Source organism: Candoia aspera, chromosome 10, assembly GCF_035149785.1.
Source record: "Candoia aspera isolate rCanAsp1 chromosome 10, rCanAsp1.hap2, whole genome shotgun sequence".
Lineage (NCBI taxonomy): Eukaryota > Metazoa > Chordata > Lepidosauria > Squamata > Boidae > Candoia > Candoia aspera.
In genome coordinates, this window is record NC_086162.1 from 12,932,313 (window position 1) to 12,951,057 (window position 18,745).

Consider the following 18,745-nt stretch of genomic DNA (forward strand, 5'->3'; position numbering starts at 1 on the left):
TCTGGCATGCTGTGGGTCAGCAGGTTATTGCCAAGTCTGTGCTCTAAATTAAAAAGATAGGCAAAACGCAGGATACGTGGTCTGACCCCGTTCTGGTTGAATACATTTATTTTGGTGTTTCCATCCTTCACCTTAACCCAGTATTTCTCAACCTTGGCAGCTTGAAGCTGTGCGGACTTAATCTCCCAGAATACCCCAGCCAGCATGGCTGGCTGGGGAATTCTGGGAGTTGAGGTCCGCACATCTTCAAGTTGCCAAGGTTGAGAAACACTGCCAATGTTTGTTTTGAATTCTTTGCAAAGATGGGTATGCCGTTAAGTGTGAGCCCCAAATGGGATGTTGGACCAGGCATGTAAAGTGCATTCCCCAAAGTTTCTCTGTTTCTTTCCCTGTCTTTCTGGCCTTAGCTGTCTCTAGTGTTAGACTTTCAAAACCCTGAAATGAGGTTTTGGTAAATATGTCTCAGCTTTCCTCAAACTGGCACGCTCCAGAAGTATTGGGATTGCAGTTTCCAGAAATCCCAGCCAGCCTGTAGTCCCGATACATCTGAAGGCTGCCGGTTTGAGGAAAACCAAGATATGTTTAGCAAAGGCTTATTTTGAAAGTCTAACACTTGAGATTGTAAAGGCCAGAAGGAGATGGAAGGAAATGGAGGTAAGTGACACTCTGGCCTTATTATTGCAGCACCACTGTTGGCACTAGTGCTAACTAGTCACTACCATGTGAGGATGATGGGCTGTGACATCCTCATACCTTTCAATTAAGTCTTTGCAACTTAGTCTTGCAAAACTGTTACAGTAAGACTTTGCAGAGGACAATTGCACACAGGCATTTCTACCCTCCTGAGTTGCTGCCCCAGTGCAATGCTCAGGTGTCTCCTGTTACAGTAGGAGGTGTGATGTTGCACAGGGATCAGGGCCTTGTTAGGACTCCCTTCGACTTGTGTAGCAATCAAAGCGATGACTTTATTACATAGACTTTCTCTCTCTGCCTTTTAGCTTAGCCAGAGGCCTACTGTGGCTGAACTGCAGGCCAGAAAGATCCTGAGGTTTAATGAATATGTGGAGGTAACAGATGCCCATGACTATGACAGGAGAGCAGACAAGCCATGGACAAAACTCACGCCTGCTGACAAGGTAAGAAGGCAAGGGCTTTCTGCTTGGCCTCCCTCCCCTCAGATCTTAATACAGTCCTGCTTTGGCTGTGTTCACACAATTCAGTGTCCAGCCTGGCCAGCTGGATTATTAAATCATTAATTGTTAAAACTTACAGTAGAGCAGTGTTTCTCAACCTTGGCAACTTTACAATGTCTGGACTTCAACTCCCAGAATTCCCCAGCCAGCATGTATTCCCCACTTATATCGCCTTTATAGGTGATAACCAGCACATTGAATTGCAACCAGAAGCAATTTAATTAATACATGTTCTAAGTTTATACAATTCATTGAATCTTTCCCTTCCCTTCCCATCCCATCCCATCCCATCCCATCCCATTACTTTCTTTGTACTTTTTTTCTCACTTACTTATTATTTTACTTTCCTTACTTTTCTCTTTCAAAATTTGTATTGTTTTTATTCTTTTAAAAATGTCTTTAATAAAAATTATATACAACCCCCTGCCCCCCACAATTCAATGATCTCCCAAAACAGGCTGGGTTTAAGTAACACTCTGAGCTACCCCCCAAACATGGTTGATACTCATTTCACTTAGCTTGCTCTAGGTTTATAAGTGATCTAGTTAACTGTGTTTTGTGAACACAAGCCCTGAGCCTTGCTCCACCAGTTCTTTGAAGATATCCTGTACTCTAATATGACCCCATTTTTTCTCTCAGCTGTCTTTTTATTCCCAGGACTGTTTTCAAATCCAGACCAATTTTTTTAATAGCCTTTGATGCAATCCTGTAATCCTCTACCAAATAAAGCCCAAGTATGCATCAGAGAAAAAAGTGTACCTTTTCTGTCACTTTTTTTTTGGTTGTTGTTTTATAGTTTTCCCCCTCCATCAGTTTTAGAGCATCAGCTTTACAGACTTAGTACACTGTATAGCAGCCTTTCTCAACCTAACCTTTTGACCCTGGAGGAACCCTTGAAATACTTTTCAGGCCTCAGGCAACCCCTGCACTTTCAGGCTCAACTATAGGCTAGAAGTTACAAAATTATGGTATTCGTTTCCTGGGCAGGCCTGTATCTATGTGTTAAGAACATAACACATAACAGTGTTCTTAAACTGAAAATAAAGAATAAAACTTACCTCTTTCATGTGAAGTTGCCTGAATTTGAAATAATTTTTTGAATAAATCATGATCTCCCAGAGAACCCCAGTGACCTCTTGAGGAACCCTGGCTGAGAAACCCTGCTGTAAAGCATCATTTACACTGGGGATGGGAAATCCAGGTCTCCCCAAATGTTTATAAACTCTGCCACTACCCAGTACACAGTAAGTCTAGCCAGTGATGAAGGGTTGGGACTTGGTGTTCAGACAGCAATATCTGGAGGACTCAACGTTCTTTATTCTTAATATATTGTTGCTATGTTCATATTAATAGCACGGCTAAATAAAGAAGTTTATCCTCTTGCTCACCTCCGCTGAGTATCAAGAGCCTTCTCCCCACCCGCTTCCTTTCTTGCTGCATCTCATGATCTTCCCTACCAGATATCCACCCACTCCTGCAGGCTGATACTTCCTGAGCTAGACCAAAAATGGGGAACTGACTGCTACCATGACCATAAAAAGCTGTGTGTGCGTGCATGCATGGGGGCATGTCTTATCTCTCTGTGTGTACACACAGACACATGCATGCATGTATATTACATACCTAATAAATTCAGGAGGATTGAGAGGTCACATTAAAAAAACACCCTGTGAGTCCTAAACTGGCATAAATTTAGATCTTTCTGCCAGCTGCTCCCCTCTCACCTTGCATATGGTTTCCTCTCAGCTCCAGTCTAGTCCCAATTATGCCTCTTCTTGCTCTGGTTCTGGTTATTTATGATGCAGTGCCCAACAGATCTTGGAAATGGGGTGAGGAGGTGTTCAAGGCAGCTAAGGGCAGGAACAGGCCTTTGCAGAAGAGAGTCTTGAATTCAGGTTAGAGGGGAAGCGTGAGATGGTGCCTTAATTACACTACAGATAGGTGTAAGTTGTGCAGAAGAATTACTTTGGTAGACTTTCAAGGTTCTATAACTTTATCCTATTTAATATTATTAAAATAACATGGACTGCCAAAAGAACAAACAAATCAGTTTTAGAAGAAATACAACCAGAATGTTCCCTAGAGGCGAAGATAACTAGGCTTAGATTCTCATACTTTGGGCACATCATCAGGAAAGACCAATTGCTTGAAAAGGAGATCATGTTTGGTAAAGTCGAGGGCCAGTGGAAAAGAGGAAGACCTTCAGTGCGATGGATTGATGCAGTTACCGCAACAATGGATGCAAACATTGGAACGGTCAGGCATATGGGGCAAGGCCAAACAGAATTCCGTTCTGTTATAGATGGGGTCGCCATGAGTCGTAAACGACTCGATACAACAACATAACATTAACCTACTAGTGATAAAGATCTTTCTAGAAATCTAAGGGGTTCTTGTTTCCTGAACTTCCAACCTCGCAGGGCTTGTTCTTATTAAATGGCGACACTCAAAAAGGAAATGCCACACAATGGCTAAAGATGGTTAGGGTAAAATGGAATTTAGTCAGAGATGGGAGGCTGGCTCTCATGCTGGACTGGTTTGATAGCATCAAATGATCATTAAACCTGGGAACTGATAGGATTTCTCTGCCCTTTTATATAGGCTGCCATCCGGAAGGAGCTGAATGAGTTCAAGAGCTCTGAGATGGAAGTGCATGAAGAGAGCAAGCAGTTCACTCGGTACGTTAAGAGATGGTTACTCATGTGGATTCCCTGTCCACACCAGGAGGGCCAGGTTCATGCCACACCATGTGTGGAGTTTGGCTTCTGACCTGCTGCTGCTCCCTTATATTTAGAATAAGTTGTACTGCCAGCTGAGCCTGCCATGGGGCAAGCAACAGGGGTAGCTGTAATCAGCACAACCTAGTTTTTGCAGATTATTTGGAAGTAGGCCTGGAAGATTTATTTTATTTTATTTTTATCCTGCCTTTATTATTTTTATAAATAACTCAAGGCAGCAAACATACCGAATACTCCTTCCTCCTCCTGCTTTCCCCACAAGAGCAGCCCCATGAGATGAGTTGGGCTGAGAGAGAGGGACTGGCCCAAGGTCACTCACCCAGATTGTTTTGAACATCAGGTTTTTGTCATGTGCATTTTGTGGACAGTTAGCGCCACCTAGCATCGAGAACGTCCCCTCTGATGGGACACATAAATGTAGAAGTTGATCTGAATGTTGCCATCCCCCAAATGCTATGTGATTCTTTAAACCTGTCTTGCAGATATCATCGGCCCTGAGCTTTTTAAAAAAACAAAAAAACAAGAAGTGTGGCCAGGACGCTGGAGGAGAAGAGGACTGATGGTGTTTGTCATTTCCTTTCTCACAAGTTGAAGAGGAATCTTGAGGCTTGTTTGAAATTAGCCTTCACTCACATATCCAGAAGGGAAGTTTCTCTTCATGAGGAAATGGGCGAGGGATAAGAAGGCCCTTGTCCAAAAGTTAGCATTTCATTGAAAGGAATTTGTCTCAAGTGCCACGAGGTCACGGTGGGGCAAGCAACAAATGAAAGCATTATACCTCAGATATATGGCAATACAAATGGATAATGCCCCTCGGTTCCTTATCTTCTGCCTGATTCTGAGCAGTTTAATACCCCTTTCTCAAAGAAAAAGCAGACTAACAAGCAGACTTTGGAGCTAGTGAGAGAGAAGTGTGCACGTATCTATGTTTTGCTGTATCCAGAAGAAACTTTAACTGACACATTACTGGAGATTTGGGGAAGGTGCTTATGTTTTTTTTGGGGGGGGGAGTTACTAATTTGCAGAATCACTACTGACCAATCGTACATTGTCTAGCAGAAGAATTGTTGAGCTCTAACATGGCATATGCTGCATCTTGGGGGGGGGGGAAGTTTTAACATTTTTTATAATGGACAGCAAGAAGCTCCCTTCATCATTCAAATAAGGGACCTAATTTCCGGTGGGGAGGGGATGCACCAGGCCTGTTTAACAGCTGCTGCAAAGCCTGAAATGAGTTGCCTTCAAGACGCAGGTGACGTGGAATATACTGTATTTTTTTAAAATCGTGACTTCTTTTTTTAAAGCAACGTCCTAAAACTAGAGTGGACCTTTGCCTTTTCTTAGATTTGTAGCAAAATGTACTGAAATGTAATAATTTGAGAAGGGCTTAAACCCAACTTTTAAGGAAAGAAAAGAAAAAAGAAAAGATGGCATGGCATGGCATTAATAGATTTTATGGAATGGTTCTGAATGGTATCACTAGCCACATCTGGGATGCATGTCCTATGACGCTGGAGTGAGAAAATGGGGGAAAAAATACAAAGGGGAGGTTTGGACATGAATTCTGTACTTGATCATTGGTTTGGCGGCACATATCTGGAAAAGGTCACCCGTGTAGAAGCTTGTAGGTGCGTGGGCTGAAGCTGATATGCTGTCCGTTGCTGTGCTTCCCCACCTTTATTCTGTTGCTACTTTTGCGACTACCAACCGTTCTTGGAGGAAGATGGACACATGCAAAATGGCAGGGTCCAGGAATCTTAAAAGGTTATGGAGAAGAAGGAATTTCAGCAGTCACATCAGTCAGGTCCAATCTTCTGTAATAAAACCCCTTAAATCAATTAGCTCTGATTTCAAGGCTGTTGATTTTAGCGGTGATTAAGGGTAGCGTCTGGATCCAACCTATTCTTAGCTTCTCACACAGATGAGATAAGCTTATGCATTAGGATTCTTTCTCTCAAAGAACTGGTCCTCATATCGGTGAGCCTAGGCCAGTCTTTCTCAACCATGGCGACTTTAAGATGTGTGGACTTCAACTCCCAGAATTCCCCAGCCAGCAAGGCTAGCTGGGGAATTCTGGGAGTTGAAGTCCACACACCTTAAAGTCACCAAGGCTGAGAAAGACTGGCCTAGGGGAATACAAGGCATGGCAAAATTGCCTTCATGCTCCATACTCTCATTCCAGCCAATGCCAGTTGCCCTTCTGGTGTTCCTGTGAATGGAGGAGAATGTGGCCTTGTCTTTGTTAGGAGCAATTTTTCTTAACGATGCAAGGAAAAAAGCTTTTGATGTGGATTATGGGATAAGTGCCAGTGTACTCTTGATCTGAGCAGGTTTTTTTCACGATGTATAAAATCTCTATTAAGAAAATCATTGTGTTGTCTTCCTAACAACAAGATTTTATGAAATAAATTTTTTTAGGAAAAAAAAACTCTTCGCTTTTCATTATGTTTCTTCCCCCCACCATACTGGATTTGAATTTCATATGAACAGGTAAGGGGCTTTTGCCTGCAGAGCAAGAGGGATTCAGTATCTGTACAGGTAGATAGGAAATAGGAGCATGCATATTTCAACCACTTCTTTTATTGACATATTTGCAACCTCTGTTTCAAAACCCAAGCGGCTTTTTATGTTCCCAGTGAGTTCAGTGTACTCTGTTTTCGTGTTCTTCAAAACCTCGTATACATAATGATGTGCCCAACGATTTAGAGTAGATGTTAACAAAAAATTCTGCATTTGTTAATATTTTAACTGGCTTCTGGAGGTAAGGTTCCTGAAGTTACCAGTAGCAGTTATTTCACAGAAGCTGTAAGTGAACTTGCACCAAATACACAAAGGATTGAGGAGGGTGGGGGGGCACAGTGGGGTTGGTGCAAAGATCTCACTGATGTGGGGTACACATGGTGCTAAGACATGGTTTGCTTAGTTTTGGCATGGTTTATTGCATGAACCTTGTGTATTGCTCTAAATCAGTGTTTCTCAACCTTGGCAGCTTGAAGATGTGTGGACTTCAACTCCCAGAATCCCCAGCATCCTGGGGAATTCTGGGAGTTGAAGTCCACACATCCTCAAGCTGCCAAGGTTGAGAAACACTGCTCTAAATTATGGTTTATGCTTAATGTATTGTGTGCACTTTTCTGCACTTTGCATAATGGTGCTTATGCATAAAAGGAATAGCATGATGGATATGTATACATATGTTGTGTAAGCCCAACCAAGTGGGGTTTATTAAAAAATTTCATGGTGAAGCCTATGGTCCTTATAGTGCACTGGGGGCAATATTGGTAGCTACAGTTTTCAATATGTTGAAGCTGATAATTCGGTGCTAGTTTATCCCCTGCAATTGGTTTCTTTTAAAAGGAATGCTGGTGAAAATAAAAAAAAACGATGGCAAGCAAAATTGTTCCTAAGATGACTATGTTTACTGATCAGTCTTCAAATCTGTAATGGTCACTAACAAGGCAGAATCTCTCTGAAATTTCACTGCTTGATCTAATCAAGCCAAGCAATCTAGTCCATTTTAACCTTAATCCTAAATTTTTCAGCCACCTCTAGGAACTGTAGTCCAATACAGGGCAAAGCTAGGCTGGGGAAAGCCTTATGTTTGAAGTTTGAAAAATAGACACCTGCATTCTAAAACGATTAAGAAAAAGAACAATATATTCTTCCTATAGTTCGGTAGAAGGTCTGAGAATATTTTAAGCTGGGAACTGAAAACTAGAGGAAAAAAACCTTTCTTGCTAAGGAACTTGCCCCTCTTTGATCACTAGGGGGCGTCCTTGCAATCGAAGCGGCTCCGCCCTTTTTTCTCTTGAAATCTCGTTTCACCTCCGAGATTTTGGGCTCCTCCCGTCTGGGCTGAAGCGAGCGCGCTCGCCGCTGCTTCACGCATGCGTGCCGTGGCCCAAAGCGACGTCCAGTAAAACGTGCGGCCTCCAATTGCAAGCGGTGGCATTTTCCGTCGGGCAAGTAATAAAGCAGGGAACTAAGACTGCTTCAAGGAATCATGGTCCCTTGACAACAACGCGGGAGGACACAAGCCTCGCCTGTTTGGGAGGTTTCGGCTAATATATAGCAACGCTTTGCCCCCAACCGGAGGCGTCTCATAGGAACCGGAAGCGAGGGTTGCGCGAAACAGCCCAATCGTATCTCATTGGCTTTCGTTCGGCCGCCGTCAACAGGAATTGTTCGGCGCATGCGGCATTTGCTTTTCCCGGCATCCTCAGCGTAGTATAAATAAAAGCGCTGGGGGCTGTTCGTTCTTTCTCTACCGCGTGGCGAAAGGAGGTGAGCAGGGTAGGAGAGTGGGGAGGATGGTGGCTTTTGCTAAATAAGGCGGCGGCGATCTCATAGTCTATGGTATTTTAATAAAACTCATTGAAGGACAAGTGGGATTGCACATCCCGATTTATTGATTTATTTGTTAACTCTATGTGCCGCCCGACCCATAGCGACTCCGGGTGGTTTTTGCACAACTCTAAGCAGTGAGCGTTAAGACGTTAATTTATCATTATAATATCTAGTAATATCATTACTAGAAAGTAGTGGCCGTTAGAAAGTCCAAATTAAAGGAGGCTTGACGTTACAGAGGTTTACAGCAGCAGCAGTTAGCAATCCTCTATTTTATTAAGGTAGCTTCATGTAGTGTTTTGGAAAAGGGCAAAGTGAATCTTACACGGTTATACACTGAAGCCTGTGTCCCCGTCCCCGAAATATTGTAAAAATATTTGTCTCGAGTTTTAACATAATGGAAGTAATGCAAAAGCGATGATTAAGTGTGTTGAACTTACATTTACTTATTTGGATTTATTAGCTGCCCAACTCCGATGGACTCTGTTCATTGGAATTCTGTGTACATTGTATGTGTACATTGCAGACTTTAGACCCGGAATGGTCTTTGCCAAGGTGCTTGGAAAGCATTGTGGCTTCTTCATAAGAGAATACAAGAATGTTCTGTGAAGAATTATTTAAAACAAAATAGGGTTGAGAGCAAGGCAAGGTTTCTATTTATTAAGGCTGCATTAATCTATCTAATATATTAGTTGTGGCCTTAAGAAAGGAGTTAGGATATTTTTCTCATTATATGTGCCTTCTTGATTAAAAAAATAGTTTTTCTTCTCCTGAAAATTAGCTTACAGTTCAGCTTTAACACACGCAAAAGTTGAGATGGTAGAATATTTATTATGCGTATGCGTGAAGCATGCATCATGTTGAGTTGATCCATTGTTTACCAAATCAACTATAATTGTCCCTAGATTTGCACAATTTAAGAATAAACTATAGCTCACAAAGCACCATGCTGCATCTGTACACATGCTGTGACCAGACACTTCATGCTTACCATTGTTTACAAGCTCAGGTGTTCTGGTATGCTACATGCATTACTTAGTGCCAATGCCAGTTGCATTCATTTCTAACAACAGTTTGATTGCAGGCAAGAATCTTGTTGGTTTGTTTGATGCTGCTGAAAATGCCGTTTAACTCAAAGGTGAACACTTTGGAACATCAAGGTATTGATGATATTTTGCTCTGTTTTATGTCTTTTTCAAGTTTTGAAGGATAGCTGCTTAAAACTGCTCTAGCCTGCAACTCTAAAGATTGTGCTTACTTTTTAAAAAAGCCTAAGTGCTCAGAATTAATGCACTTGTGCCTAAATACTTAAGCAGCAGTACAGTTTCAATCAACTGATGTAGGCATTGGAAGAAGGCATTTTGTTGGCTGTTATGGGTGAGGGTGTTCTTCCAGATATCCTCTGATTGCAATTTTGACTCCATTTTAACAAGTATCATAGCCATGTAAGCCCATAAAATTGTGTACTAATGCAGTATTTTATTCAAGTCATTAAAAAAAACAACAGGAAAAATGTGAAATTTTTCAGGTTCTCCAGACTGCAAAGTTTAATTTTATTTTATTTAAGATAAATAAGTGTATCTTCCTTAATTTACGAGCAAGGGCATTGTTTCCTTGAATAAATAATTGCCTATAGTTCTAATTGAATTTATAAAAATGGAGGGATGTGTTCAGCATAATTTGATCCAACAGGGATACCTGGAGAGGTTGCACTCTCTCAGCTCTGTCCGTGTGGCGTATGGGAACGTAGGTCTTTTTGCCTGTGACGTACAGTCCCCTTCCATGCTGTTGGAGAGCAAGCGGACCTCCCCGGTCTGCAGCCTGCATATTCCTACTGCTTCTCTGAGTCTTTGGACTGTGACAGAGGAGATAAACCATGCAGGAGACATACTTGATCAAGCAAGAACTGGGTTTCACATTTTCCAAGCAATCATAAGCATGTCTGGTTGGAATTTTGTACAGTGCATTTCTCTGATGTGGTTGGGGTAGGTACTTGGTGGGAATATCCTGATCCCCTCAAAGAATGTGGTATAAAAGAAATTGGGGAAAAACTGCAGACCTGTTCCAGTTGTTAAGTTTTTCCAGCCATTGTCAAGTAAACGTCTTTGAGTTTAAAAGGTGATGATGTAGCCTGCTTTGCTCTCTCTTCCTTGCAGCCAGCCTTCTGCCTTGGCTGGATTCTGCTGCTGATGGAGCATCCCATCCACCTCCTGACACTTGAGGGATAGTTGGCACTGCCACTCCTCTGACCAGTTTGAGATCATGAACAATGCTCTGCTGTGAATATAACCTGGTTCAAAAGCAAAAGGTATGGGCTTGCCTTGGGCTTTTCAGCTATACACGTGCAGTTTGGCATCCGTTGGATGTATAGGTCACAAGTGCTAGCTGTTAACAGAACTTTCAGCAAAAGCTTAGCACTACATTGTTTTTCTGGGTTTTATAGGTCTCTAGCTGGGTTGAAAAGAGCACACCATTAACTGAAGCCTGTTCTGTCTGGTCATTTATTGAGAGACTTAAACTAGGAACAAGCCTACACCAGCAGTGTAAAGGCATATGCTTGCACACCTGCACACTGATCATAGCTCCAGTACTTAAAACCAAAGTAGATAATGCAGGGATAAGATCTGTGGTGCTCCAGATTTGGCTGAATCATCCCTTGCTGTTATCTGTAGTGGTGAAATTGCTGCTGAGCGTTCTGATGTAACGTAATCTGGATGGGCACAAAATCCTTCTTCCATTAGACTGTTGCAAGTTCTGTAAGTGAAGTTGCTTTTGCTGGAAATGTTTTTTCGCCTGTAACAGTGCACGGGGCTTCCCAAGAGGCTGATTTCTAGAGGACCAGCTGAAAAGATAATGGTCGTCATTGGCAAGTGAGAGATGGTGGCTTTTTAGATGACTGTCAGGCCCACTGTTTCTCACCAAGGAGGCTTTCTCTCCATTTTATCTTGCGCTACAGTTGTCTGAAATGATGAAGGCTAGCCATGTTTTCAGAAATGCAGGAATTTGTGGTTCACATAACTTGATCCAGCGGGGACACCTGGAGAGATTGTGCTCTCTCAGCTCTGTCTGTGTGGCGTATGGGAGCGTAGGCCTTTTTGCCTGTGACGTACAGTCCCCTTCCACGCCGTTGGAGAGCAAGCGGACCTCCCCGGTCTGCAGCCTGCATATTCCTACTGCTTCTCTGAGTTTTTGGACTGTGACAGAGGAGATAAACCATGCAGGAGACATTATTCTGCTGGCCTCCTTCTGTGCCTAATCTTATTTCTGCATGTTCAAATGGACCCTTCTAAAAATGGTGAGGAAGGAGGGGGACCCACAACCCACTCAGGGATGAAGCAAGGGCTGCAGTTTTGAGAAGGGCAATGTTAATCTGTTTTGCGTTTCCAATTCTGTATTTCAGCACGCTTGAAAGCCTGTCCTGGAGGATGGGAATGGCAGCTTATACCTGAAATGCATGTGAGAAGTATTCTGAAAAGCCCAAGGTACTTGTGAGTGTAATTTTTTTCTGTTTCCTGTTTACATTGTAACATGGCTGGCTGGGGAATTCTGGAAGTTGAAGTCCACATGTCTTAACGTTGCTGAGGTTGAGAAACACTGGGCTACAGTATATTGAGTGCGCCCTCCTGGAAAGATGACAGCAGCCTCTGATATATTCACCCAACGGGGACACCTGGAGAGGTTGTGCTCTCTCAGCTCTGTCCGTGTGGCGTATGGGAGCGTAGGCCTTTGGGCTCTGTGACGTACAGTCCCCTTCCACGCCGTTGGAGAGCAAGCGGACCTCCCCGGTCTGCAGCCTGCATATTCCTACTGCTTCTCTGAGTCTTTGGACTGTGACAGAGGAGATAAACCATGCCAGAGACATTATTCTGCTGACATCCTGTTCTTTCTCTATGCTTTGCTTCATGCTTCATGCTCCATGTTAATGTAAGGGTAGGTATATCTGTTTCCTAGCTGTGAGGTTTCTGGACTTTGGTTCACAGTTCCTGACATGTTTTCATAATGTGAAAACAGTAGACAGATGTGGGGTTTTATTTGTAAGTTGCCTCAAGTTGTCCAACCAACTCCAGATGAAGTAGTTACGAAAAACATCAATAAACCACAAAATATTTATACATGTATTACTTAATTGGGATCATATTTCGCATGACTTTAAAGCAGCCTTTCTCAACCTTTTGATCCTGGAGGAACCCTTGAAATATTTTTCAGGCCTCGGGGAACCCCTGCACATTCAGGCTCAAATAGAGGCCAGAAGTTACAAAATTATTATATCAGTTTTGTGGGTAGGCCTGTATACATGCATTACCCGTGTTCTCAAACTAAAAATCAAGAATGAAACCGATCTCTTTAATGTGAAGTTGCCGGAATTTGAAATGATTTTTTAAATAAATCAAGATCTCCCAGGGAACCCCGAGTGACCTCTCGCTGAACCCTGGTTGAGAAACCCTGCTTTAAAGTGATGAAATTCCTGCTTTTGGTTAATGGGTATTTTCCTTCTTCTACTGAATGGAATTACTGAGATCAGGTCACGAATACAATTCTGGATTCTGAAATAACATCTGTTCGTTTGTGTAATATATTTTGCTTTCCCTCATCAGGTAGTTTGGAAGGAGAAAAAATATTGAAAGCATCAGCTGTCCTCAGCATTGGTATAGAAGAGAACCTACTTGTACAGGCCTGGAGAAAAAGTAGACCAAGCGGCTTTGGATAGAAGGCTTAATGAAAGAATCTACGCTAATAAGAATATGGGCCTGATGGTCTAATTTGCCATCTTACCCCCCCCGCCCCGCCCCGCCCCGTTCTTAAGCTGTTGTACAGTGTAGACTCCAGCAGCAACTGTGGTGGTTATAGAACAAATCTGTGTCTGGGATTAAACAGTATGAAGCCACAGTGTGGGTTGCTTGGTTTTTCTTAAGTGTGCCATGTGAACCCATCCAGTGTGGTTTGTAAGTAATGATGTATGGGTTAACATCCATGAGCCTGCTAATTTGAATTCAGACAATATTTTTAACAAACCATGCTTAGCTAAATTTGGGGATCCAGCGTGATGCACTGTTGTGGGTGAGGGGAGTTCAGGCCGAGCAAAGGATGTTGGGAGGAACTGTTAAACTTAGAGCAGTAGGGATATAATCCTGAATTCCTCTGCCTTTGTCAGTCCTTTTTATATTTTACTGAAGCTTGATAATTGGCATTTATATTTTCCCTACTAACATAACATTAGTTTCTGACTTTGCAAACCTTTATATATTTAAATATAAATAATTTGTATCAAAGACCAGTAAAGTTTATTTTATATGCAAGCGTTCATGGCGTTCTTAATTACTTCAACTATAATGAATTTTAGCAGCATCATAGAAAATAGCTTCCTAATGTTTTGTTTTTCATGATCACTGACTTGGGCAAAGCTGGGAATTTATTACCTCACCTTAACATTTTACTACATTTCTGGACTTTGAGCAGCTTACAGTATTGGTATCAAGATTAAAACAAACATTAATAAAAGTATATACTCTTAGTCTGATATGTCACCATTTGAAGTAGCATGATGGGTTTTTTTTAATCGTTCAATTGTGTCCAGTTCTCAGAGACTGCCTGGGCAAGTCCCTGCAGTTTTTCTTGGCAAGGTTTTTCAGAAGTGGTTTGCCATTGCTTCTTTCCTGGGGCTGAGAGAAAGCGACTGGCCCAAGGTCATCCAGCTGGCTTTGTGCCTAAGGCAGGATGAGCACTCCCAGTTTCTAGCCCAATACCTTAACCACTACACCCAGACTGGCTCTCAGCATGTTACTCTTCCCCAAATTTATTTAATTTTTTTATCCCATCTTTATTTTTATAAATAACTCAGGGCAGGGAACGTACCCAATACTACTCCTATTTTCCCCACTACAACACCCCTGTGAGGTGTGCTGGGCTGAGAGAGGGACTGGCCCAAAGTCACCCAGACAGCTTTCATGCCTAAGGCAGGACTAGAACTCAGTCTCCTGGTTTTGTAGCCTGCCTGAAGAGTCGTGTTTTTATGGCTGTCTGAAACTATCAAGAAGGGGGTGATCAGGATGTCAGAGGTAACACCATTCCAAAGGAGTGATCTCTAATTTATCACAATTTATCTTTTGCTTGCTTATTGAGGGTAGCTGGAAGTTCACATATTGATATTTCAGTTAATGCTTTCCTGTCATGCCAATAAGTTTGAAGCTTCCTGGCTCAGCTGTTTCAAAGCGTTCTCTGAAACCTTCCATGCTGTAAATGGCTTCCCATGTATAAACTAGTTAAAAGCACAATCTTTGAGGATGAGAGTTTTTAGAAGCAATGTAATCGATTAATTGTATTTTTGGCCTGCTCTTCCTTCAAGGATTATAAGCAAGGTATGTCTTTTTTTTCCTGGTTGTGTAGCAACCCTGTGAAATAGGCAGTAGCACCACATTGTGGAAGACGTTATGTGCAATATGCTGGCCCATTTTCCAAAAGTTACTCATCAAGCCACCCTGCTTATATCTATCCAAATACCAATTGCAACTTAGGAGTAAGCTGCAGACTTTGGAACCTGCTGCTGTAACAAGATTTCCAAGGCCACACCTGCTTATCCAATGAATTTGGGGTTATGCAAGCTCCCAAGTGCTTTTAAGGGCTAGCAAATCTATTAAAAATAAGCACTTCAATTTCCTCCTTGAAGTACCAGATTATGAGCCCAGTTTTTATCTGGTCCAATGAGGCATTTTTCCCATTTTCTGCAGGGAAAATTAAACATAGTAGTGGCAAAAAAGCTTGTAAAGGGGTTATTGTGCAGGAAGGCAGTGACCTTTGGGGCAGTTTATACTTGAACGTTCGTGCACCTGATAAAGAACCAACATCCAGAAGCACAACTGTGAGGCTGAATTGGTACCTGCAGGTTTGCCTTGAATCTTCTGGAAGTCAAGAGGCTTCTGGATGGATATGGACTGCGTTGGTTGGAGAGAGGAGGCAGAAGTACTGGAGTGCCTACGGAGACCATGAAGGCACAATGGGAAACCAGTTGTCTTCTCGCCGTGTACTTTTCCTGAATATTGTACAGACAGTCCTTGCTTAATGACCACAATTAGGACCTGAATTTCAGTTGCTAAGCAAAGCAGTCATTAAGTGAATCCAACCTGACTTTATGACTGTTCTTACAGCAGTCATTAAGCAAATAAATTGCAGGCATTAAGCGAACCACATCATTAAACGAGTCATGTGGTTCATGTTGATTTTGCTTGCCAGAAGCCAGCCAGGAAGGCTGAAAATGGCAATCACATGACCATGGATACTGTGATGGTCATAAACGGGAACTGGTTGCCAAGTACCCAAATCATGATCACATGACTGGGGATGCTGCAATGGTTACAAGTGTGAGAACCGGTTGTAAGTTGTTTTTTTCGTTGTAAGTCTGAACCATCACTAAACAAATGGTTGTTAAGTGAGGACTATACTAGCCAAGGTCTAGGTTTGCACAATACTTTGAAGGTGTGGGCTAGCCCAACATGCTTAGCCACAGGGTAACCAGCACTAGCCAGCCTGCACCTGCAAGCACACGGGGCTGCAACGACCCGGTCCAGCCTGTGGCATAAATCCGTTCCAGCGTCCATCGCGATCTGCGTGCCGTTTACTTAAGATCGCTGGCTAACAAGTTGCGTGTTAATGGCTCTCGGGAGCCATCCCCTTCATCAAAAGCAACGAAACCGGGAAAGCGAAGAAGTACAAGGAACAGGCGCGGGACGGCCTTCAACCCCACGTCGCCTCTGAGCAGTTTCGGGAGGTTTCAGGCTGTAGGGGGCGCTCCTCCGCCGTCGCGGCCAATGGCCCAGTGCGCACGCGCCTCCGGATCAGGCCGGGGAAAGGGGAGGGGGGAGTCGCGGAAGAGAGAGCGAGAACCTTTGCCAGACTTGGAAGTGGGGGCGGCGAGCGGGTGAAGAGCGGGGTGAGTTGGCCGGGGGAGGAGGGCACGGGGGGGGGAGCGGGGGAAGAGCTGCAGGAAGAGTTAGCCCAGGCCCGGGGGAGGGGGGCATTTCCCCTCCCCCTCTCCGCCCCCCCATCCCAAGCTTGCCGATCGCTTAAGTTACCGGAGGGCCCGGTCGTGGCCCACGTGGTTCGGCGAACGTTCTGCGGATGGAACGCCGAGTGGCGACTTCGCGCTCTGAGCGGGAGGGGCGGGGTGGGGGGGGCGAAGGCGCCGCGCGGGAGCGCCTGGCGAGGGAAGGGGGCCGTCGCGGCGGAGTCCGGCGCGTGAGTGCCCGGCCGCCCGCCCGGCTCCCTTCCCTTCCCGTCCCGTCCCGTCCTTCTTTCCCGGGAAGGGAGGCCCAGGCGGGAAATTCAAAATGCGGGCGGCTGCCTTGACAGTTGCGGGAAAGAGGCGAAAGGCAAAAGAGCAGCAGCGGTGCCCTCGGGCGGAGGACGAGCTTTAAAGGGCTCCTGTTTTCTTCCTCATTTTGAAACAAGGATGAGTGGGAAGCCGGGCAGGCTGATCGGGTAGGCTTTTTTGACTCGGTATCCCCAGAGCAGTTTTCCAGCCGCAGCAACTTGAAGATGCTGGCTGGGGAATTCTGGGAGTTGAAGTCCACCGGTCTTAAGAGTTGTTGCGGTTGGGAAACTGCTCCAGAGCAGTGTTTTTCCCACTTGGCAACTTTAAGATGGGTGGACTTCAACTCCCAGAAGTCCGCCCATGTTTAAGTTGCCAAGTTGGAAAAACACTGCTCTGGAGGTGTTGGTCTGTGGCTCCCATGATTCCCATAGGGTGGGGGTCCGCAAACTCTTCAGCTCCTCGACCCCTTCATGAAGTTTTAGGTTGTTCATCAACCCCCCAACATTTATTATATGAAAATAAATTAATAAATACTACTTTAACTAATAATAATACTATTACTAATAAATAACATGGACCTCTTGGATAGTCCCGTTGACCCCTGGGGGGTTGATACTGACCACTTTGGGGAGCCCTGATGTGGAAGATTAGAGTTGTGGGCCTACCTACCTGGGAGACCACCAGGTTAACCAAAACTGGTGGAGACTGATAGGGCAGTCCCACTTGGATCCAGTGGGGTTTTCTCCCAGCTAAACCCCAGTATGGGGTTGCAGCCTTGGAGATAAAGCAAGAATTTCTGCCTGATGTAATGCTGTCATCTCTGCTTGATTGTTAGCTTAACAGTGGGCCATTTTCAAGAGTTGTGGGACCTGTTTGCTCTTGAAAGTTGCATATGGACATATAGGCATTGAGACTTGTATGGGCCAAGAGAATGCTTGTGGCCTTAAATCCCCCCCCCCCCATGTTTCTTGCATGTGTTGCCATTACATTACAGGTAGTCCTCATTTAACAACCACAGTTGGGACTGGCAACTTGGTCATTAAGCAAAGCGGTCACTAAATGAAACTGACTATGCTCACGATCTTCCTTCGGCTTCCTTTTGCTTTACAGACCCGTGAAGGTCGTAAATGTGAGGATTGGTCATAAAGTTTGGTCATAAAGAAAGCCAGTTTGGTGTGGTGGTTCAGGTGCTGGCCTAGAAACTAGGAGATTGTGAGTTCTAGGCCTCCTTTAGGCATGAAAGCCGTCTGGGTGACTTTAGGCTAGTCACTCTCTCTCAGCCTAACCTACCCCACAGGGTTCTTGTGGGGGAAAGAGGAGGAGGAAGGAGTATTAGGAATGTTTGCCGCCTTGTGTTATGTATTAAAAAGGTGGGATAAAAATCTAGTAATAATAGTAATAATAAGTTCCTTTTTATCACCGTCGTAACTGCGAATGGTCGCTAAATGAGGCAGTTGCTAAATGAGGACTACCTGTTCACTGAAGCAGCCCACCATGCCTCTCTCTAAGGGAGAATCCTTTCTCTGCAAAGGTGTGAGATAAGGGGTGCTCGGGAGTCCCACAGAAGCACCACAATCCACTTCCGCATATTGGCTAACTACTGCAAAAAACATTGACGGCCACTGCTGGAGCTATGCTTAAGCTGCAGTCGTTGACAGTCGTGGGGAAGGGGAGAAAGACAGAGTGCCAGCGATGCCATAGGATGGAAAACAAATTTTCTGTTTTCAGCAGATTGAGAAAGGCTAGCCTGCCTTAGGAAAAAACAATCATGCATATTTTTCATGTGGCTGTAGCTGAGTAGCGAAGCACCTGCTTTCCCTACAGAATTCCATATGGAAGTGTCTCTACGTAAAAGGGAAACCAGTGTAACCTAATGACTTTGGTGTTGAGAATTGGGTCCAATTCCTTATTATTATATAGGTCCCAATCTTGGTTCAGCCATTCTGTCTCCCTGAGCTTAACCTATCTAAGAGGATAGGCTGGGGATAAAATTGACCGTGTGAAGAATAGTGGCTTCTTCACTCCTTGAAGATGGGTGATGTAATCCTGTTAAGGACTAGGATGGGAAGGAGTTGTCCATCCAGAAGGACAGTCCTTGGATTAGCTAGACCGGTCTTCTCTTTAACAAGACAATACAAGAAGGATGATGGGGACATTTGCCA

General features: G+C 44.0%; 1 protein-coding gene, 1 long non-coding RNA gene and 3 other non-coding genes across 8 annotated transcripts in view; all 5 read left to right on the plus strand.

Moving 5' to 3' along the window:
* PHACTR4 (phosphatase and actin regulator 4) overlaps positions 1-5,772 on the plus strand; it is an 85,781-nt gene extending 80,009 nt beyond the window's left edge. For all 4 annotated transcript variants that reach the window (XM_063312422.1, XM_063312421.1, XM_063312420.1 and 1 more), the window contains 3 exons: positions 999-1,136; positions 3,795-3,871; positions 4,414-5,772. In XM_063312422.1, the coding sequence (XP_063168492.1) occupies positions 999-1,136; positions 3,795-3,871; positions 4,414-4,429 (231 nt within the window). In that variant the 3' untranslated portion in view covers positions 4,430-5,772. The remainder of the gene's footprint in view (positions 1-998; positions 1,137-3,794; positions 3,872-4,413) is intronic.
* Positions 5,773-9,092: 3,320 nt separating this feature from the next.
* On the plus strand, positions 9,093-13,803 carry LOC134503270 (uncharacterized). Its single transcript, XR_010068525.1, has 4 exons — positions 9,093-9,438; positions 10,435-10,586; positions 11,679-11,760; positions 12,874-13,803. It is a non-coding gene; the product is annotated as an uncharacterized LOC134503270 (long non-coding RNA).
* On the plus strand, positions 9,964-10,169 carry LOC134503742 (small nucleolar RNA SNORA73 family). The gene has a single exon (XR_010068576.1). It is a non-coding gene; the product is annotated as a small nucleolar RNA SNORA73 family (small nucleolar RNA).
* On the plus strand, positions 11,303-11,508 carry LOC134503741 (small nucleolar RNA SNORA73 family). Its single transcript, XR_010068575.1, has one exon. It is a non-coding gene; the product is annotated as a small nucleolar RNA SNORA73 family (small nucleolar RNA).
* LOC134503743 (small nucleolar RNA SNORA73 family) lies at positions 11,936-12,142 on the plus strand. The gene has a single exon (XR_010068577.1). It is a non-coding gene; the product is annotated as a small nucleolar RNA SNORA73 family (small nucleolar RNA).
* Positions 13,804-18,745: the final 4,942 nt, after the last annotated feature.